General features: G+C 38.4%; 1 protein-coding gene across 2 annotated transcripts in view; it reads right to left on the bottom strand.

Annotated features, from left to right (window-relative positions):
* Positions 1 to 21157, bottom strand: part of pcdh7a (protocadherin 7a) — a 66113-nt gene extending 44956 nt beyond the window's left edge. Inside the window, exons 1-3 of one of the 2 annotated variants that reach the window (XR_012405794.1) lie at positions 17792 to 21157; positions 15569 to 17223; positions 13161 to 15492 (exon numbers count right to left, since the gene is read on the bottom strand). Coding sequence is in view for 1 of the 2 variants with exons in the window: in XM_005159857.6 (XP_005159914.1) it covers positions 16507 to 17223; positions 17792 to 20362 (3288 nt within the window). In the remaining variant the exon portion in view is untranslated. Of the gene's footprint in view, positions 1 to 13160; positions 15493 to 15568; positions 17224 to 17791 lie in introns of those variants that run through there. The other variant, XM_005159857.6, reaches the window with a different exon arrangement.
* Between the last annotated feature and the right edge of the window lie 2158 nt (positions 21158 to 23315).

The following is a 23315-nucleotide window of genomic DNA, read 5'->3' as shown; positions in this document are numbered from 1 at the left end:
AACTTGTATTAGGCTTTTTAACTAGGCATTGGACCTTAGAAGATCCTGATGACCTTGGATTGGTTTTACAGTACTGTGATTTCTGCTCTAAAATATATTCTTTTTAAATGCTTTTTAAATATATTCTCTTAAAAAACAAATTCTTTTATCTTACTGAACACAATGTATTTAACTTTAGAAACAAATATTTTTGTCGAGAAAACATGTCAGGCTAAATTCAAATGAATCATTGACTTCTGCTTTCTTCAATAGTTTTAAAAACACTGAACTTGAAAAGGCATCTTTGGATATCTTCCTCTTCTCTGGATATAAAGTAAAACCACAGCGCTGTTCAGGTCTATAGCATGCTTGGATGTTGGTTTATAAGTGATTTATTTTTCAGATGTTTCCTGAATCATGTGTTGACCAGAGGCTTTTGATATAAAGGATCCTTTTCTCTTAAAGACACTGCAGCCTTAAAAAACTAAAGTAAAATAGTCGTTAAAAAAACACATTAAAAAAAGTGCATATACCTTAGGAACGGTTTAACAAAAAAAATGTTGTGGTATTAAAACCTTGACTTTTCCAAACCACGATAAACTGTGGTAAACCTTGAAACCAGTTATCATCCTGTGCCTAGCGGTAACACTGATCAGTGAGCATAAACAAGCTCAATCATACCAGCGCTGGCTATAAAATGTGATAAAGTACACTAAACTAGTGCAGATATAAGTGATTTCTACTTTAAATAATATAGTTCAGGCAATAATAAAAAGAATAAAAAAAATCTCAATTTAACTTTAAAGCATATTTTACATGAATCAGTTTGTTTATAGTGGTTTCTTTGCAAAATAGTAATATAATTTCCAAAAATTTTATATAATTTTGCATTGTTTGCTGTTTTCTAGCTGTTTTTACAATATTTTATGATGGCTTTTTTGTTAGGTGTGGTAGGTCAATGACATTTTATAAATTTGGAGATCCTTTCTACTCAAAATGACACATTTGTTGTACATTTTTAATAGAACTCGATACATTGTAATATATTGTGCACAGATAAAACAGAAGTCTTTTGTGTTGCATGCTTAACTAGTTTTAGGTCAGACTTAAAAGCTTGGATTAATTCAGTACTACAAAGTTTGAATAAATCAAGTAGAGAGTAAAATAAATAACATGGAATAAGTCAACTTTAAATGACAAAGTAAAAATTTAAAACTTTTAAGTTGCTTACAATGTAAAAACATCTTGCTGTCCTACATTTTTTAGTTGAATCTAATAAACTTTACTAGCCATCTCAACTCAAACTGACTAAAAATATTAAGTTAAACTTTATAAAATTAAAAAAATAATAAAAAAATTTAGTTGAAACCTGATTTACTTATTAAACCAGATTAACTTATCAAAATAGGTTAAAGCAACATAAAAATATTTGTTGTCTTGACTTTTCCAGTGTAGAAAATCTATTTCATACATGGCATTTCTTTTTAAAAAAATGTCTGTAAATATGTGTAAATAAAACATAAATATTTTGTTTTATTTCTTTCATTGAGGACTTTTTTTCCCAAAAGCATGCCAACTAAGTTTCTTTTTTCATATGAATGTATAGTTTAACAAACATTTGCAAACTCATCGCAAACTTACAGCTTTTGACCTGTAGAAGCAGATTTTCTTTTGGACTATGCAAGCTAATGCACAATACAATAAAATTGATATCTTTCATTTGATCTGTCTTTTATTTTGACAAGAGAATTCAAATAAACAGGTTAACTGTCTGTAGACCAATGTTTATGTAAAATCCAGCCTGATCTCATGAGGAAACGTAACTATTTTACCAATTGTCAGTTTATTGGATAGTTCCGTTGTACAGTTTTAAAAAGGATGTGTGCATTCAACCCTTCCCCTAAACCCAACTGTCATTGGGGGATAAGCAATTGTACTAAATTGTACAAATGAGATTTTTTGTTGGTAATATCTGTTAATCTTAAAAAAAGTGATCATGTTTCTTTAGAAGACTTGGGTTAAACCACTCAATTCATATAGATTTTCTTTTGGTCTTATCAAGAATGTTTTGAACTATTTGATTCAAAATTACGTCACCAATGTCTTATGCATCTCAAAAAACACGCTCTAAATTTTCAATTTGGGGTGAACTATTCATTTAAGGGGTAAAACATACAAAAAACTAACCAAACAAAAAAATACAGCGAGGAATATTACCACAGTGGTCTGTCTGACCACTTCTAAGAAAGTATTTTGAAACCCCCATCATTGTTCAGCCATTATTCTGCCACCCTATCATCACACTTTTCACAAATGGACCGTGTACAATGTGAGTAATCAAAATATAAATAAATAAAAAGCTTATTTGATTTGATCGACACACTTTCCAAACGTACATACATGAACAAGTCCCTCAGGTGGTCATGTTCATACTGTATGTAATGATCAGGTTTAACAATATGATGAAAGCAGGATGGAAAAAACACTGTATTTATCTTCTTTCCCTCCCCGAGCTCTCTTTCTCTGAGAAAAAGTTGAGCCAAGGTATAATCCCTAATTGCAGTCTTATAATTAAGTGTGCAAGTCCAAACAGCACACTTTAAATGCTAATTAAAGACTGCGCCCTTTATTCTTTGTTATGCATACTGATGTAGGGTGCATATGGATTTTCAACGTGACCTCTGCAGTCATCACAAATCATTTTAGACAAAGAAGAGGCAACTCACGCAGAGCAATTTAGAGACATTATACATGTGCTTGCAGTGAATGAAACTAATGTTTAACAGCTACAATTATTTCACAAATATTTGATGCATTTAATCTAGTCTCACATTAGCTACACTTAAAAATCAATCACATGACTTTCATCATTGACTATCTGTAACCTTTTGATTTGACTTTTAACAGTTTTTTATGTTTTCTGATTCCTTAGTATTAAATCTAAATCTATTAAAATGAATACTAATAGATTTAATCAGTTAAATAATGTGATTCATGGTAAATATGTCTATATTTAAAAGCTAAATCAAATTAGGTTTATTCTATGAAAATGATTTCTTATTTATGGGCATTAGAAGTATTTTAAACATATTGGATTTATTGATATTATTACATAAACTTTGTTCTTATTTGTTTCATTTATGTTTAAACAAAAATATCAATCGCAATAAGTTTATTAGTTCAATTATGTTAAATAAATAAAAAATTATAAGAAATCAGAATACGTCTTATTTGTTAGGCTGAAATATTTTTTGAGTATTCAAACATTTTAAACAGTTTAAACAGACGAGTTTAAACAGTGGCCTTTCGCTGAAAACAACCGGGTAATTTATTCTCTCAAGCTTTGTTTCTTCCAAGCTTATCTGAGTTCTGTTGCATGGTTGTGCTCCTTTATCATTTATTGAACTGTTTATTAACAACTATTTATTAATTGAAAGGCTTGATACTGATTGAAGTGGCGATGAGGTCTTGAATATTCTGAGAGGATCTTTAAAAAGTCTTAAAAAGCTTTTGAAATTTCGTTTATGACTTCTGTATATACCCTGTTCAAACACTGATAAACACAGAAATGAAACAAGTGCTTATTATTCGTTCAGGAAACCAAATTTGATTGCCATCAGGAGTTCATCAATGGATAGTTTGATTAACAAATTTGTTCAAAAACACATCCTTCTTCAGGAATTAAACGTGTGATTTCTTGAAGCGTTCATTCAACAGATGAATCGAAACTTTTGATTTGGTCAGCTATGAAAATGTAACTAATCTACTGAATAAATAATTTGCTGTAATATTCATTCAACTGTCCCGTTCAAAAATACTGATTCATTCATTCAACAACAACAAAAAGTCACTATTTTTATAAGCGAAGAGAGTCTCTGAATCATTCATAACAAATTCATTAAAATTGCATATTATTTGTTCAAGACTGAAAAATAAAGTGAGGGAGGTACGGTGACTCAGTGGTTAGCACTGCCACCTCATAACAAAAATGTTGCTGGTTTAAGCCCCAGCTGGGTCAGTTGGCATTTATGCGTGGAGATTGCATGTTCTTACTGTGTTGGCGTGTGTTTACTCTGGGTGCTCTAGTTTCCCCCACAGTCCAATTACATTCATTCATTTTCTTTTCGGCTTAGTCCCTTTATTAATCTGGGGTCGCCACAGCGGAATGAACCACCAACTTATCCAGCAAGTTTTTACGCAGCGGATGCCCTTCCAGCCGCAACCCATCTCTAGGAAACATCCACACACACATTCACACACACACTCATACACTACGGACAATTTAGTCTACCCAATTTACCTGTAACACATGTCTTTGGACTGTGGGGGAAACCGGAGCACCCAGAGGAAACCCACGCGAAGGCAGGGAGAACATGCAAACTCCACACAGAAACGCCAACTGAGCCGAGGCTCGAACCAGCGACCCAGCGACCTTCTTGCTGTGAGGTGACAGCACTACCTACTGCGCCACTGCCTCGCCTCCAATTACATTCACTATAGGTAAACTGAAAAAGCTAAATTGGCCGTAGTGTAGGGGTGTGTAACTGAAAGAGAGTGTGTATGGGTGTTTCCCAGTACTGCATTGCAGCTGCAAGGGTATCTGCTGAATAAGTTGGTGGTTCATTCCGCTGTGGTGACCCCATATTAATAAAGGGACTAAGCCAAAAAAAATAATGAATGAATAGCTGTTCATGAATAAAATATATGACGGTTGAAACATTCATTAACAGATTTATTCAAACCTTTTGATTCAATCAGCTATGAAAAAGTAAGTAATCAAATGAAGGAGTAATTTACTGAATAATTCATTCAACTGTCCCATTTAAAAATGCTGATTCATTCAGCAACAACTTCAAAAATCACCATGTTTAATGATCGAAGAGTCATTGAATCATTCATTTAACCAGTTCATTAAACAATAAATTCATTTTTGTTCACGAATGAAACATAAAACGGTTGAAACGTTCATTAACACATTCATTCAAATCTTTTGATTTGGTCATCTATGAAAAAGTAAGTAATCTGCTGAAAAATGTATTTATTGAATAATTCATTCAACTGTTCCATTCAAAAATGCTGATTCATTCAGCAACAACATCAAAAATCACCATGTTTTATGAGTAGAGAGTCATTGAATTAATCATTTATTAATTGACATCTATAAATAAAAATGTTATGAATCTGTACCATATCAGTCATCTTTGACTATGTTTTTGGTTTAAGCTTTCTAGTAATTACATGTTCTTTTGTTTCGTAAGTTTTATAAACCACTGAAACTTTGAAAAAAATTCAAGAATCATTCTACAAAAGACTAATACGTAGGTAAATACATAAACAGATACATCTATATTCTCACAGCTCTTCTTCATTTATGCACATTATACTAATGCTTCTTACAATCTGTTCAGTTGCCAAAAATAGTCGCTCTCTCTTGTTTCCCAGTATTTATTTATTACCTATTATATATTTATTAACTTGACTCTTTTTTTTTTCTTTCATTACTCAGGGGTTTAACTATGCATCTCTCTCTCTCTCGTTCTCTGACAGGCAGTGACAGAAGCAGCCTGGGGTGTTTGAATAAAAGATGAATACTCAGGCTGGTTCATGACACTGGGGTAACCCTGAACTGTAACCGTAGAACCACAGAGCTGCAGTCAGACCACAACAAAAGGATCACCCCTCGAGAACCTTCAGTACGGGGAACCGGGGGAATCGGAGAGCCGAGTTAATGCCGGCTCAAATATGAATGCAATTCAGTAAGAGCTGAATAGGAAACGACACTGGGACTCTAAATGCTGGAGCTTTTCTACTCAATGCCAGCAGTGTGTTTAAGACACAATGCATAGGCCTAACAAAGAGGTGTGTTATTTTTGTGTGGCTGTTTGTTTAATTGTCTGCGCAGGGTGTGTGTGTGTGTGTTTGTTTAATTGTGGGTGTGTGTGAGAGAGATTTTGTGTGCAACTGATGCCTTTAGAATGCAGCCAGCACAGGAATATCTCTAATAATAGCCATCCAGCATTTGGCCAGATGATATTTTGGCTGCAGAGCTGTATGGTGAATCATAGGAAGATGATGAAGAATAATTCTGATCCCTGCATTTCCATTAGCGTCTCTTTAGAAAGGATTCCCAGCGAGCGTTCTTCTATTCAATACATTTAGAGACAAATATTATTTTATCATATGAAAACTTGATTAAATGATTCATTATAATGCTGTTGACGAAACGCAACGTGAAAGAAGCCACGCTGAAAGATATTAACAATGCAGTAGCAGCGTTTTGAAAAAGGGAAACGTAAGAGGAATTGATTTAAATAATCCAATCACAGTACTTTGGGGATTGACCCGCTTGAGCTGGAAGAACTGAATGCTGGTAAACTGAACCACTTTGCAGACAGATTAATATGCTTACTCAAACGCATCCTATATATACACTATATGAGATTAGTTGGCTGAATCCATGACATAAATGCAATACTACAACTTATTTTTGAACAGAAAATGAAGTGCTGCGTAAACAACTGTAATCTATGTAAGATTGTGTTGTTCTAAAACAATACATTGCATGTTGTCATATATACACATACAGCTATGGAACAAAGTAAGTTGGACTTGACCTTGTTAACACTGTTTAATACTAAGAATGTTAATACTGTACTGTATATGTCTAACGGTCTAAAATATTTCTTCCAAATTTCAAATAAATATATTGCCATTTAGAGCTTTATTTATTTATTTATTTATTTATTTATTTAAATGTGGCTTTATTTATTTATTTATTTATTTATTTATTTATTTATTTATTTATTTATTTATTTATTTATGTATATGTTTATTTAAATGTGGCTTTATTTTTTTATTTATTTGTTTGTTTGTTTGTTTGTATTTATTCGATTATTTATTTATTATTTAAATGTGGCTTTGTTTATGTATTTGTTTATTTCTTTATTTTTTATTTGTTTATTTATTTAAATGTGGCTTTGTTTATTTATTCGTTTGTTTATTTTTGTTTTTTCTGTTTATTTATTTATTTAAATGTGGCTTTGCTTATTTATTCATTTATTTATTCATTTTTATTTATTTATTTAAATGTGGCTTTGTTTATTTATTTGTTTTTTATTTGTTATTTATTTATTTAAATGTGGCTTTGTTAATTTATTTGTTTATTTATTAGATTTTTTATTTAATTATTTATTTAAATGTGGCTTTGTTTATTTATTTGTCTATTTATTTAGTTTTTATATGTTTATTTAAATGTGGCTTATTAACTGCCCATTATTAAGAGATTCATCCCAGGCTCATTATTGATACGATACCCTATATACATTTCTGAAGAGCGCCAAATACATCCCAGCAAAAAATGCAGGTTTTTTATTTATTTATTATAATTTTTTTGTGTGTGTGTGAACCCACCAGAGACCGCTGTGTATGCTTTTCCAATCCTAAATTTTGCTAGCAGTTGCCATTTGTGCTTGCTGTTCTCTCGTAAATCACCAGAGACCACTGTCGACTGACTGACCGACTGATCGATCCCGCTACCCACCCCCCTTCATGTATTCATTTATTCATTCATTTATTTATTCATTTAGAAAATTCAGTTGGTTTTCAGGGCCAAAATATATCCCCCAAATATTGACATAAACATAGGTATTCTGCTGTCTAAAATAGATATAAATAAACACTTGACGTCAGAATTATTAGACCCCTTTCAACTTTTAAACAGAGCAAGGAAATTTTCACAGTAATAATATTTTTTCTGTTTTATTCCCGGTGGAATAAAAAAAATTTGAATTTTATTTTACAAAACATTTTAAGCTCAATTTTATTAGCCCTTTTAAACTTTATTTTTTCGATAGTCTACACAGAACAAACCATTGTTATACAATGACTTGCCAGATTACCCTAACCTGCCAAGCTAACCTAATTAACCTAGTTCAGCATTTAAATGTCACTTTAAGCTGTATAGAAGTGTCTTGAAAAATATCTAGTCAAATAATTTTTACTGTCATCATGGCAAAGATAAAATAAATCCGTTATTAGAAATAAGTTATTAAAACTATTATATTTAGAAATGTTAAAAAAAAATCTTCTCTTTGTTAAACAGAAATTGGGGGAAAAATAAACAGGGGGGCGAATAATTCTGACAAATAGAAAAAGAAAATAAAGTTCTTTAAATCAGTGTTCATCAACCACGTTCCTGGAGGACCACCAGCTCTGCATATTTTCCTGTCTCCTTAACCAAACACACCTGATTCAGATCATCAGCTCATTAGCAGAGACTGAAAGACCTGTATTGGGTGTGAAAGACAAAGGAGACATCCAAAACATGCAGTGTTGGTGTTCCTCTAGGAACGTGGTTGAGAAACACTTCTTTAAATGGTGACATTTTATTTTAAATTAGAAATATATATATATATGTGTGTGTGTGTGTGTGTGTGTGTGTGTGTATATATATATATATATATATATATATATATATATATATATATATATATATATATATATATATATAAATTGTAAACTATGACTTAAATCTTAAATCTGTCTCAAACACAAACTGAACACTCTGTTCTGAGCCTGGACACAGATGAAGAAATGGTTAAGAGTCATGGCCTAGATCTTGTGCTAGAAACTGATGTAAGAGGATGGGAACTTTTCATCTCCACGTGTACCTTTGCATCTCAGCTTAATGTGTGTGTGTGTGTGTGTGTGTGTGCGTGCGTGTGTGTGTGTGTGCGCTTTTTGGGTCTGTTGCTGCTTGCCTGGGAGTATGTGGGTAAGGAATACCCTGAATTCCTGTCGTGTCTCATTTTGAGGTTGAAACAGTCGGGCGAGCAGGTCTGCGCATTAGAAACTCTGACAGCCTTGACTCTCTGACTCATTTCAGATTTATACGATGTGGCAAACAATACCTTTGTGTCAGCCACTGAAGGACAATGTTTTAATAAAACTGTGTTTTGCCAGCATTTCGTTTCATATGACCTACTTGAATGAAACATATTTTTCCTCTTTTTGTAACACTTTTGATTTACAATTAGCTCTCTATAGAAAGACAGCAGGATTGTGGGAGGTAATCTGATGTTAAGTGTCCACATGTCTTTATTTGAACATATAAAGTCTCAGTTTACTCCCTCTGCTTTGTTAATGCATATTTGAGGCTCCTTATAATGAATGAGCGATTGTTATTCTGTATTAAAAGAACACTAAAATGACTTTTTATTTTACTCTGACATCCCTAAACAGCCTAGCAGAAAACTTTAATCAATAGTGAAAGAACTATTTACGCATTATTTTAGCAAATTTGCATTCAGCATGAATATATTCAAGTACAAAATGCTTACTTTTCATGATCAAATTGATTCGCCTCTACAGTAAATTCCCTGCAGGCACAGGACATCAACATGGCGTCATATTGACCTTGTACCCCAACGTATCCCAACGTCATCGGGACGTTAGATTTTGTTTAGAAATGAAAATCGGGTTGACGTCAGAACCCAATGTCAGGCTGGTGTTAATGTCATCCTAAAATCAACGTCTAATTCTGTTACATCTTGCCGTTGTGTGGACGTTACCACTATGACATCTATTAGACATTAGAATTTGGTCACTTTTGAACACAACCTAAAATCAACCAAATATCAACGTTATTTGATGTCATTATTGAACATTAAAATAAGGTTGTCCTTAGACGCAGGCTAGATATTGAATTTTGTTCACCTGAAGCCATGACCTAAATCCAAACTAGTATTAACGTCTTATGAAGTTGTGTGCCTGCTGGGTTGTCTCTTACTGAATATCTTGTTTCAATTGGAAATTTCCAAATGAGTTGTGACCAGCAATTCATAGTCTCTGCATGAACAACTCTTCAATAACTCCAAAAATATCTCCATTTTTGGTAAATAACAAAGAACATTTGAGCTTAGTTGTGTCCCAAATTACACAATATACACAGTACTCTATGCACTCATAAACTCAACCGTGTAGTTAATGAGTTTAGTCGTCCCAAAAGGAACACTAACTTTTTTACTAATAGACATTCAAACTGTTTCCCAGTCGACATTTAATGGTTGCCAGATTGGTGAAATAAATGACCAAACTGTGAGTACAATCACATTCAACATTGAGAAGTGGCATTATCAATTAAGTTGGTGAATATTGCTTGCAAAATCCAAAATAAATAAAATAATTCAACCTTAGCACCCGATAGCTCCCTCCCATCCACTATGTGAGCAAAGCATTGAGTGTATGAAGTGTTCAAAATTTCTTTTTTTACAGCTAAATAACTGTACGTTCACACTGAAAGTGGCGAGAGTGTCAAAGTAACTAGAAGTCATTCATTTTCAATGGAAGCCGGTGGGGTAAATAAATGGCGAGGAGCAGCATGGCGCGTCTTCGAAAGTGTGGCTGTCGAGGAAAGTTGAAATCAAGTCAACTTTATGGAAAGGAGCTATGACGTGGTTCGCATAGAATGTAGAAGTCCAACGCTTGAGAGTCCAGAGAACACAGATATTGTGAACTTTGGTTCCGACCACAATTGTTCCCAGGGGTTTTAGTATTGCAGTCAATGGAATTCCAATGTTTTACAAAGTTTTCTTACAGGAAAAAAAAAAACGTATGTATTTTTCTTTAAAAAAGCATGAATCGCATGCGACAATGCAAAACAGTATTGATGCTTCAGAATATTTCCAACATATAGACACATTGGATAATTAAGTGGAGCAAAGCCACACCACATGCAACTTGATCTTCCATTGTAAATGAATTCGATATAAAGTGTGCAACATTTTCATGCTAGAAAGCATGTTTATGCGGGAATGTAACTGATATGATATGCTGCAACGGCCCCTTTAAATACGAGATCAATGTAGCCAATTTTGACGCTCTTGCTGCCAAAGCTGAAGGCAGACATTGTTGTCGCCAGGGTGGCCAGAGCGACCTTTGACACACAGTAAGTGCATTGTCCAGGTATTTATTCATTCATTCATTTTCCTTCGGTTTAGTCCCTTTATTCATCAGGGGTCGCCACAGCGGAATGAACCGCCAACCACCAACAATACAGCATATGTTTTATACAGCGGATGTCCTTCCAGCTGCAACCCAGTACTAGGAAACATCCAAATGCACTTATTCACACACACACTACGACCAATTTTATTCTATTCACCTACATACCATGCCTTTGAACTGTGGAGTAAACCTACGCGAACACAGGGAGAACATACAAACTCCACACAAAAATGGCAACTGACCCAGCCGAGACTCAAACCAGTAACCTTCTTGCTAAGGTTTTTTATTTTTTAGAATTTTAATTTAAAATGCATAACTAATACTATTTATACTACAAAAATGCCATTAATAAGTGATTTAGGATGCACATATTGTGTTAACATGGCTGGTTCACATGCATTAACCATTGTCATTTTTAATAATTGTTCAGTTTGACTGACGGAATATATGGATAAACAATGAGTTAACCCAGCACTAATGCCTGTTGTTGCAAAGATATGTGATGGTCACATGAGAGCACCTCCCATCTGGCCATAGCCATCAGTGTTACTAACCTAATGTGTCATCTATAAATTATTAACCTCTCATTTTTCAGCGTGTTACACTTGGCCACTGAAAACCATCCTCTGTCATTTTTATAGCCTCACGTTTCACAGATGTCCGAGACAATTTAATGGGAAGTACACAGCACTGAAGTTATTTACTGCAAGTGTATTTGCATTTGCACAAAATTACTTATAATTGAGCGTCTGACATAAAATGTGATCCGAAAGGCAATTAGAAAACAATGATGCAGAAACAAAGAGAGGCCATATTGAATATCTAAATTAGGACTGCTGATTGACTTATGCTGGCCTTAAATTAACATTATTAATTCTAATTAATAACTCTAAATCAGCCTTAAAATAAGCGTTTCCATTTTTAGAGTTGGATAACAACATCATTCAGTCTCTTAATGAACCATTTTTTCCTTTTCACAATGTCCCTCAAATTAGATTTTTTCCTCTTCGGATTTAGCAAACTTCAAGACATTATTCCTCCCAATAACATTGCTAGGTCAAACACACGCACACACACACACTTCCACCATCATTCACAATCCTTTATAACCATTGCAGTGCACGTCCATGTAAAAGCTTTCATAATGCTTTCCCAATGAAAATCAATACAGCCCTGCAAAAGTAAGGTGAGCATTAGCGATCTCCCCTCATTTCTCTCTCTCCTATCCCTCCGTGTGTCTCCCACTGTCTCCTGGGCCCTCCATCACTAGCGGCCTCCATTAATTTATAATATCCATCTCTAGAGTCGGCCCTCACAAGCGTACGCATGGCCCCCGTGAGCATGCAAGTGTGAGTGTCAAGTATATCGGCTATCCATCTGACCTGTTGTCTGATCCCGAATGTGTGTGTTGAGTTACACAGACTCACCTAATGCCCACCTGTCTGACCGTTAACCCCGCACACCTGAGTGGGGTGTCTGGAAGCGTGCGTCGGAACGTTAACAAGCCTAGTATATTGATTGCCACGGTGTCTATTCAAAAGATAGGACAGTGTGCCGCTGCGGGGGACAGGATACAACCGGTCGATAGGTGTCGACATTAGTGGGCGGAAGTGGGAGGTGCTATAGAAAAAGTGTGCTACAGCAAAATAAAAAGAGAGAGAGAGTTCGGAGTTTCACTTAGGAACATGCTGAGTTGTGCATTTCTAGAGGATGGGTTGGAGAGAGACAGATATAGGTCAACAGGATTTACATTTTCATCAGTTTTATGAATGCGTCCGCGCACCGGGCCGACATGCAAACAAGGTTATAATACTTTTAGATTTTTCATTAGCTTTAGTTGTTATTTCAATCAATCATTCATTCATTCATTTTCTTTTCGGCTTAGTCCCTTTATTATTATGGGTTCGCCACAGCGGAATGAACCGCCAACTTATACAGCATATGTTTATGCAGCGGATGCCCTTCCAGCTGCAACCCATCACATGGAAACATTCATTCACACCCACGGAGGTAGGAAACCCACGCAAATATGGGAAGAACATGCAAACTCCACACAGAAATGCCAACTGACCCAGCCGAGGCTCGAACCAGCGACCTTCTTGCTGTGAGGCGATCATGACACCCACTGTGCCACCGTGACGCCCATATTTTATTATTTCATTTAGATTTTTTGTTTTCAAATTCAGTTAGTTTTGATTAGCTTTAATATTTTGTAATTACTTAGTTTTATTTTTTTATAAGTTTTTGTTTTTTTGCTTGTTGTTTTTCTTGTTAACAAGGATATTTGTTAGGTGCAAGATTCAAAATCATCTGAATAAATATTGTATAACTCAATCAAAGAAATAAGGCTACATTTTTTAAAACAACCCTGCAGGCACAGGACGTCAACATAACGTCATATTGACATTGTATCCAACTTACCCCAGCGTCGTGGGTATGTTGGATTTTGTTTGAAAATGAAAATCGGTTGATGTCAGAACCCAACATCAGGCCGACGTTAATGTCAAATGTCTAACCTAAAATGAACTAAATATAAACGTCTCATCATCTTCAACCTTGACGTTGTGTGGACGATACCACTATGACATCTATTAGACGTTGGATTCTGGTAACTTTCCAAAACAACCTACAATCAACCTTATGTCAACATCATTTGTCTTCATTATTGGACGTTTCAAAATTTGGTGAATTAGTTCAACCGGTTCACTTAGAAGATGCAGTTAAAAAGAATGATTCATTTGGGATTGCAATCACTAATACAGAAATAAAACCCATTATTGGGCACAAATGTGTTAAATTAATACATTTAAGTGTCAACTCGGTTCGTATTTAATGGTGTCACCGTGCTGCTGTCATGTCCAGCCATTGTTTTAGTTGTGGGAGCAACAGCGAGGATGAATGAAAGAAGACTGGCTAGATCTGGCCAATAGCAGCATGATTACAGCAGAACGGGTCAAACATCTAGTAGGGCGAAGTAAATAGATTTACTCCTAAAAGGCTTACAGTATGTATTAAATACATTTACAAAGATGAAAACTAAGGACGCTTTTGCTCTAATTTTAGTTAGTTTCAGTTAGTTTTGTATGAACACAATACAGTTTCAGTTAGTTCCAATGTTTTAAAAAACTCTCCTTTTTTATTTTTATTTAAGTTAAATAAAATGTTTTTTCAATTCTAGTTTTCGTTTTTTTCGTTCGTTTTCATTAACTATAATAACCCTGCTTGCAATTTCAGACAGTGGTAAGGTATTGGCTTTCCATCATGCTATACCATCCCATCATGGAAGCAACAGCCAAAGGCACGCATACACTCTCCGTCTGCACCGAGCTCGAGTTAGGCTAGGTCACAAAGCTCCGCAGTAGAGGAGTTAATTACAGTGTGATCAATAATTGATTAAACCGTCAGAAAGGGTCCAACAAACTCTCCAGTAAGCATTAATGCTCTCTCATACTCATGAGCGCACACGCAGAAGCACACAAATACCAAAATTCTCCATTAAGCATTTTCAGGGAGGAAAAAAAATGTTAGCAGATTAAGAGGATTGACTCGGTATTGGATTAACCCACCCACTGCGGTCAGGATCACACCAGCGTGGATGGATTGATTAGGCCTTGCGTGGCGCACATCTCCCTAACCACTGCATCAGCTGTTTTTTAGGCACTGGCTACAGGGAATTACAATCCGACTGTCAGTCATGCTAAAAAGACCAAAAATGACATGTCATTTAGGACTCAATATCTTGCATGTAGACCTCCGCGGATTTGGTTTAAGCTCCCAACACCTGTCAGGAAATGTAATGCGATGCCAGTGTTCAATTTAACCATGTCTCTCTATAGCACGAGGCCACCCTTTGGTTCGGGCTTAGTCCAAAGCACCTGTCAAAGGGCGTCCAGGTAATCTTTTTTTAATGCTTCCGTTAAGTGCTAAGCCAGCAGTTTGGATATGCTGCATTAAATACATGACCTGGATAAAACTGTAAAGATGACAGATTAAGTCAAAAACAGACAACTCTGCTGGCCTGCGTGGTTTCTCTCTCAAGCTTTTCACACACATGCTGTCAAACACACTGGCTAGTCTCCGCTCAAAGCAGGTATATGTTCCGCTCTATATTTAACACTTCCAAACATGTGTCAGAAAAAAGAAAGAATGTGTAAAGGAGTAAAAAATACAAGGAAAGAATGATAGAAAGCAAGTTAGAAGGAGAGAGAGAGAGAGAGAGAGAGCAAGTGGAAAGAGATCTATGGTGGTGTGAGCGAAAATGGGTTACACTTCTCCACTCTTCGACAATCTATTTTCAGTAGCTACTCCTGGAAAGGAGAGCAAGCAGTTAGCACCATATAACCTTAAGCAATCCACATGCAGTGGCACAACAACGGTAGAGAAAGATAAGACAAGTTGCTACATTTGTGCTTAAGTACAACAAGGAGCAAAACAGCTGTAATACACCACAGAATTACAAAACAACACAAAGATCATTGACTGAATATAGACCAAGGCCCAATCCCAATTCTACCCCTTAGCCCTTTCCCTTACCTATTTCTCTTTAGCTTGAAGGCGAAGGCGTAGGGCTAAGGGGAAGGGCTACATACCCCTTTGAACAGAGATTTTTCAGCACCACAATCAAAACCACGGGGTAAAAAAAATTCCCAGAATACACCAGCCACAATTAACATTATTACACAAACATTATTACAATTTTTAACAACAAACAAGCATATGTCTAATACATTAATAACAGTTTTTGTATTTTACCGTCATGCTTTAATAAAAATGCTAAAATAAAAAACGCTAAATTTCGCTATCTATAATCCATAATAATAAATCTGTATAATAGTCCCAAAACATTTTGACACTCGATGACACTGGAATACCCTGTCAGAAAAGTCTAGTGGCTGGGAATGGGCTTTTTAAAGAAATACAATTGGGATTGAGCCCAAATGCTGTACCAAAGTGCAATATCAGATATTACAATGCAATATGCTCAATGAAATTAATTTCTCACAATTATTTTTATTGTTAATTATGTTGTGACTTAAATATCCCGAATGTCGTCTTATGTCTTAAAATGTGCATTTACTTCTCACAACTCCATATGTATATAACAAATGTGAGTTATTACTCTCACACCCACTGATTATCTCACAGATTGACTAAACTCTTTCACTTTTTTTCTCTGAGAAGGAAACATACAGCATATGCCATCTTTTTTTCTTGAAAGATCTAATTACAGTGTACTCAAAGAAAATGTGTGGGGTAATCCAATGGCTATCAGCATTTTCTATAATAATACAGGAATATCCCACAGGACTGACTGAATTCAGGTTAGTTTCAGGATCCAAATCTAGTTTAAGCCTGAGGCTTTTGTCCTGACAAGACTTTTAGAATTTTTGGTAAATGTTATCCTTTGCTAGCCAAACTAAACCAAGCCTTGTGCCATTTTAGAATACTTAATAAATGTGACCTGCAGATACATGTTGAAGGTGAGGTAGTAAAATTGAGTCAGAGATTATTTTATGTTCTTACCTGTTTGCTGTACTTGATGGTTTGACAGCCGTAATCGGAGCACTGGTCTGAGCTGAGTGACATAGCATCTGCGTTACCGGTGCCATTGCCAGTGAAGGTGTTAGTGGGGGGCAGTTCCTGCACAGCCTGGTGCTTCTTGCCTTCCACGGGTGGTGAGTTGGGCTGAAGATGCACTGCAGGCAAGGGTGAGCTGGACTTGTAGTGGCGGGCCAGATCTGGGCTTGACTGGTGGCGCCTTGAGCCTAGTCTTGGACTACTAGGGTCTCCATTAGCTGCTGCGCAATAACGGGCAGCAATCCTCTCACTGGCACTGCTGCTCTCCTCATCCTCCTCTTCTTCATCACCTCCCCCACGTCTGCAGCCGTTCACCGTCATAATTCCACTGTATAAAGAACGCTCAGATTTGGCAGTGCCATTATTACGCTTGTCTCTGCGTGGTTTGCGCCCACGCTCATTTTGGGAGCCCTGGGCTTGTAGAGGGGGAGGCTGTGGACCGAAAAAGTCCTCTTCTGGCTCCTTCTTGCCAGCCTCATAGCCGTTCTTACCCTGCGCCCCACACTGTCGAGCTGTCACAACCAGAAGGATCACCAGAATAACGGCAGCAGCACCAGCCAAGACACCGATGGCAACGCTCAGGCGTTGTTTACCAAGAGCTCTCTCGCTGTCTGGGTCACCTGCAATATCCATATAGAGGGGGATTGCAAGGCTGCGGGCCACCTGAGTGAGTGAGAGAGAGGCATACAGAGGGAGAGAAAAAGCAAAAATATGGAAAGTCATAAATGGTGTGTCTGCCCTTTGATAACTGCATCCTCATTTTATAGCACTGTCTGCTGAACCACACACGCACGCATACACATTCATCCCCACTGCAAGGCCCAGACTTCTCAATTATCATGTCAAGGCTTGGATATTCAATCATAGTTATTCTGCGCAGGCAAGTGTGACTGTGTATGTGGATGCCACTGTGTTTGTGTATCTTTCATCTTTGTATTTGCATGTTCTTCCTTCTATCCAATATCCAATATGGGTCAACAGCAATTTAATGCATGAATATTTATAAACAGCAATATCTTTTTTTTTTTTAATTTGCTCTTTTGTGCAAGGACTTCCTAGTTGTGAAAAGTTATCAGTACATTTCTGCTTGCACTTCTCTGCTCCAACCCCTCTCATCAAATAAAATGACACAAGCTTGTTGTTAATCTGCACAAACTGTTGTTGTTTCTGTATATCGAATTACTCTTTGTTTGTTTTTATTCAAACAGCATGGTGTGGTGTTGTGTCTCACCTGTGCATCCACTAGCGTAGCATTGGCCAAGCTCTCATTGATGAAGACATGCACGAGTGCTGTGGCACAAAGGGAAGGCATGCCGCTGTCATTGACCCGGACCACCAAGCGGTGCAGACCCCTGTGTCTTCTCTCCAGGGGCTCTGCCAAGGTTATGACCCCACTACTGGAGCCAATCTCAAACAGGCGAAAAGGGTTTCCGCCTACCAGAGCATAGCGCAGGTCAGCATTAGACCCTGTGTCTCCATCCGAGGCTGAGACTGTGCGGACCACAGTCCGGGCCCCACTAGCGGGTGGCAGAAGGGTGTATGATTCATTAGCGGGTGATGTGATGGATGGCGCATTGTCATTTTCATCAGTGACAAACAGGGAGACGGTGGCGGTGGCAGACCGTGGCGGTTCTCCACCATCGACAGCACGCACACGGAATGAATATGTGCTACGTCGTTCGCGGTCAAAGGATGCAGAGGAGAAAATGGTTCCAGTGTTGTTTTCAATTGAGAAAACTTCTTGCTTCCCTTCTTTGCCCTCCTCTCCACCCTCCTCTTCATCATGCTCCACGAAAAGACTCAACTCTGCATTCTCTCCTTCATCTGCATCGGTAACAGTCACCATGCCTACAGGGCTATTGGTAAGCAGGTTCTCTTTGACATAGAATGTGAAGACTTCCTGGACAAATTTGGGGGCATTGTCGTTCCTGTCCGTGACCTGGACTACAACAGTAGCAGAGCCCTGCAGAGATGGTGTCCCCTTATCTCGAGCTATCACACGAAATTCATAGCGTTCCCTCAGCTCCCTATCTAATGCCCCAGTGGCACGAATATCACCGTTATCGGCATCGATGTAAAAAGCTCCATTAACTGATGGGTCGAGTGAGTATGCAATCTCTGCATTCTTGCCACTGTCTGCATCAGCAGCCACTACAGTGACCACTCGCTCTCCCGGGGCATTATTTTCTGCAAAATGCACTTCCACTAAGCTTTGGGCGAAAGTGGGAGCATGGTCGTTTATGTCTACCACACGCACTAGAAGGGAACTGTTACTAGAAAGGCTCGGGCTACCTGAGTCCACTGCCACAATAGTAACACTATATTCTCGAGTAGCTTCATAATCCAAAAGCGCTGAGGTGTGGAGAAAATATTTCTTTTTATTTCGTTCGAAAGCATCATCTGTGGCAGGTGGAGGCGCTAGTGCTGTCTCACCCGCTGGTTTCAGTGTGAATGGAACATCCCCAACCACAGTGCAGGTCACCGCACCATTCTCTCCCTGATCACGGTCTGACACCTGCACTAGGGCTACCGGTGTGTCAACCAGTACATTCTCTGGAACCATTGCAGCACCGTCCCGAACGAGGATTCGTCCAATTTTTCGAATTTCAACTATGGGTACATTGTCATTTTCATCCCTTACGTTAAGAACGACTGTAGTGCGGTCAGTACGAGGTGGTTGCCCGCGGTCACGGGCTGTGATTGTAAAACGTAACTGTGAAACTTCCTCACGGTCTATACGATGCAGAACACTCAGCCAACCTGAAGCTTCATCCAGCCTCAGGAGGCGCCGCACTGATTCGGTTGCTGCTCCGAAAACATACTCAACCTGCCCATTGACACCAACGTCGCGGTCTGTGGCACGCACCTGCAGGACAGGTGTGCCAGGTGGGGCGTTTTCTGCCATTTCTGCTTCATACACTGCTCTCTCAAAGCGTGGACTGTTGTCGTTAACATCTGTGATAGACACACGTAACAATGCTTGTGAGGAACGAGGCGGGTTGCCGCCATCACGAACGCGCAGCACAAGTTCATAAGAATCCCTTGCTTCACGATCCAGAGGCCCTTTCACAATCAACTGAGGCTGTTTCTGTCCTTCAGGTGTGTCAGCCACCTGCAGCTCAAACACACTGCTCCTGCTGGCAGGCCCTGTCCCTGTTTCTGGCCCTCTCCTTCTGTCACCACCGTTTCCATTTGTTGGACCATTTGCGGGTCGCCGGGATGATGAGCCTCCATCTCTACTGTCTTGGATAAGCTCATAGCGGTCTATGCCATTGCGACCAAAATCGCGGTCTGTGGCGGTGGGAAGAAGATAGAGAGTGCCGATTGGACGATTCTCCTCAACAGATAGTGTGAGTACTGGTGAAGGGAAAGAGGGTGTGTTGTCATTGATGTCTGTGACTACAATTCGGCCATCAAAGAGATCCACCCAACTCTGCAGGGGACCTATGACTGACACCTCAAAGTTTAAAAAGCACTCATTCTCATCAAAAATCATCTGACACTGTGGCAGCTTCTCTCTGTCAATCCTCCTGCTGCCTGTAGTAAGCTCTCCGGTGACATTGTCAATTTTGAAGAATTCAGAGCCAGATTCCAAAGCGAATGTGACATCACCAGTCCCAATCCCAGAGGTGGACAGCCCCAGGTCTGAAGCCACGTTACCAATGTGCACATCGGCCGGCCCCTCTTCCGCCACGCGGTAGCGCAGCGCTGAATCGGCGTGCGGGAGCTGAGTCAGCAGCTGCAGGATAAGCACGAGGTAGCAGCGCGCGGAGTGCACTGCGCCAACGCTCCTGCTCCCCATGACTCTCTCTCTCTCTCTTTCTCTCTCGCTCTCTTCCTCTCTCTCTTTCACTCTCTATCTGCAGCTTCCTCTGGTCCAAGAAAGAATCGCCACTGATTAATTTTTATGAAGGCTTCCTTCGGCAAAATCTTATTTTGTCCCACAGTCTTTCAGTTCTCCGGTCACGTTTTCAACACGATAAAATAAAACATCCACTTTGTGCAGAGCTCAGCATCGGCGATAAGTCTTTACAGCTCTTTTACGGACAATAATGATCCACTGTGCCATTTAGGAGTAAACGAGAGTCAAATCTGAGCAGTTTAAACGACTTTGTCCGGCTCATTGAGATGCTGCGGAGCGCAGGCTCCTCTCGCGCTTTCACTGTTTTAAACTGCAATGCAGTAGAACACAAAAGAGATCTGTCTGTGAATTCAGCTCTCACATTCGCATCCCAGAGCTTGCGCTACTGGCTGGGAATAAGCCAAAGTGCTTTTTAAAGTCTTTTTTTCCGATATGGTATATTCTCTTACCTTAAAACCCAGCGCGAGGGAAATTGGAAAGCTTTCCCCGCAGTCTTACGCGCGCGTGCCAAGCTCTTATAGATTCCTTTACGGTGAACTTGACAAAGAGAAAAGCTTTTCAGTTCGACTTCCCAGAGCACGCAAATTAGCCACTTATGGAAAGATGGAGAGCAGGATAAAGTAGCAACAAAAGCCTTTAGTTATTCCTCCGGAGTCCGTGGTGGATGTGTGTGAAGTGTTTGAGGAAAAAGTCCCGCATTCTCCTCCTCCCCTCACCTGCACGTTCTACTGCACTGCATGTGAACGTCCCTCAAATGATGCTGCAGTCTCTCCCTCTCTCTCTCTCCCTCTCACTCGCTCTGTCTCAACCTCTCCCTCTCTCTTCCCCCTCCGTTCACTGCAACACTACGCTACGTAACTCAACCGTTCAGATGAAACGGGAGACCGAGAGTGTCTCGAAGGAGCTCGCGCTTTCCTTTTAACCAGTCTAAAAGCGCAAATACAGGGGGTGTGTTTGCATACGACCACAAAACAAAATTTCTCAGAAGCTAAAAACACAGTCAACTAGACAACTAGAAAAGCCACATAAAGCACTTGTAAGAAAAATAAAAACAAAACAGAACTAAATAAATTTAAATGAGCATATCCTGAATATGGACAGGCATTAAAAAACAAATAAAACATCAAATAAAACATATTACAGTCTTACAAAACATCTTACTTGAACTTACGGTAATATGAATCAAACATAGCAAAATAAGTTGTTGACAAAGCCATTTACCTGAAACCGTTTTAAAAAAAGCTTGAATTTATTATATAAATTAATTATTGTTTAGGGATATATTGTGTAACTATTAGAAATAAAGCAAATAAAGTAATAAAACAACCAAAACAATTATTGAAAATAATTTTTTATACAAATATTGTTTCAGTAAAGATACCAGCTCTGTACCCGGTGATTAGAAGCTGTTTAGTAGGAAACACAACATGTCAGGGTCACTGGGGCCTTACAACAAACCTGACATTGATAACGTATATAACTGGCCTTCACCAAAACCTATTTTGGTTTAGAATGTTTGGTTGCTTTTAGTTTGTTGAACAATTATACTGAACATGGTTGTTATATTTGGTCAAGGTCCTTGGGCAGCAAATAATGTGTTTGAAACGTAAATGTGCAAACACATGAAGGTGCAAAATAAACATATACAGATAGACAGATATATATATATATATATATATATATATATATATATATATATATATATATATATATATATATATATAGATAGATAGATAGATAGATAGATAGATAGATAGATAGATAGATAGATAGATAGATAGATAGATAGATAGATAGATAGATAGATAGATAGATAGATAGATAGATAAGTTATTATTATTTTTTGCATATCGTAAAGTGTTATTTCGTTCCTTGATTACTGTGTTATTAATATCTACACGTGCTTTACCCTGTAATTTATTCTTATTGTCTTGTTTTGCAGGTCTGTTTCTGACTCGAGGAGTGTTTTCATTGTCTGAATGCGGCAGTGCTTTTTGCTCATCCTGTGAACAATGAGCATATATCGCACACACACGCACAGGCACACGCTCTCTCTCTCTCTCTCTCTCTCTCTGGTCCCAGCACGGGCTGCCCCGTAGCCACGCGGATGCGCGAGCGCAATGCAGCACTGACTGAACGTAATACTACAGTCACACAACAAAAGGAGGAACCCTTTCTCCGTCTACACTCTCCATCCCGCGCTCTCAGTCTCAAACATGCGTTTTAATTCGTGGGCCGGGATGATTTAAAACTAACGTAGGAGGGTTTCCCTGGTCAATCTCAGTTCGTTTGGTCACGGCAGAGGAGGATGCGCACGGGGGAGCAGCACCAGATCTCGACGCGGCGCTCCTGCTGCTGCTGCTGCACCGGGGCTGGTTAACATTCCGCCGGCGTCTCTGCATGCGCGTACCGCTGTATAGCTCTGCGTCTCGCGCCCTCTGTTGTTCCACCGCGCGCGTTTTGATTTCGCTTCTGCAATCAATCGCCCAGTCCAAGTGGGTGGGAGAGTGGATTCAGCGTTCGTGTCCCGCAAACACCCTCCATCTTTATCCCATCACGTTACTGCGTAAGCCTAGTTAGCACACACCGGTGAAACTTTATCATCCTCAGAACAGACACGAATACCAAACACCCGTGGCTAAGAGAGAGAGAGAAATGCGCACATATCTTCCCTATTTAAAGCGTGTGAGAAAAGGCAGCATAAAATCATGTCTCCAAAATATACAGCGATAATATATCTTTTTCTGTACCTCACCTTACCTTGCCATCTGCCTGAAAAGCGCATAAATTACATACTTTTTTTATCTTTCTTATCCTAGGAGAATACAAAAGCACCAACCTTAACGCAGGGTTTAAGTACTGTATATGTTTATTGATAAACACTCATGATGGG

This window comes from Danio rerio, chromosome 1 (genome assembly GCF_049306965.1).
Source record: "Danio rerio strain Tuebingen ecotype United States chromosome 1, GRCz12tu, whole genome shotgun sequence".
NCBI lineage: Eukaryota > Metazoa > Chordata > Actinopteri > Cypriniformes > Danionidae > Danio > Danio rerio.
Note: the sequence above shows the minus strand (reverse complement) of the source record. Positions and strands in the feature narration are given on the sequence as shown.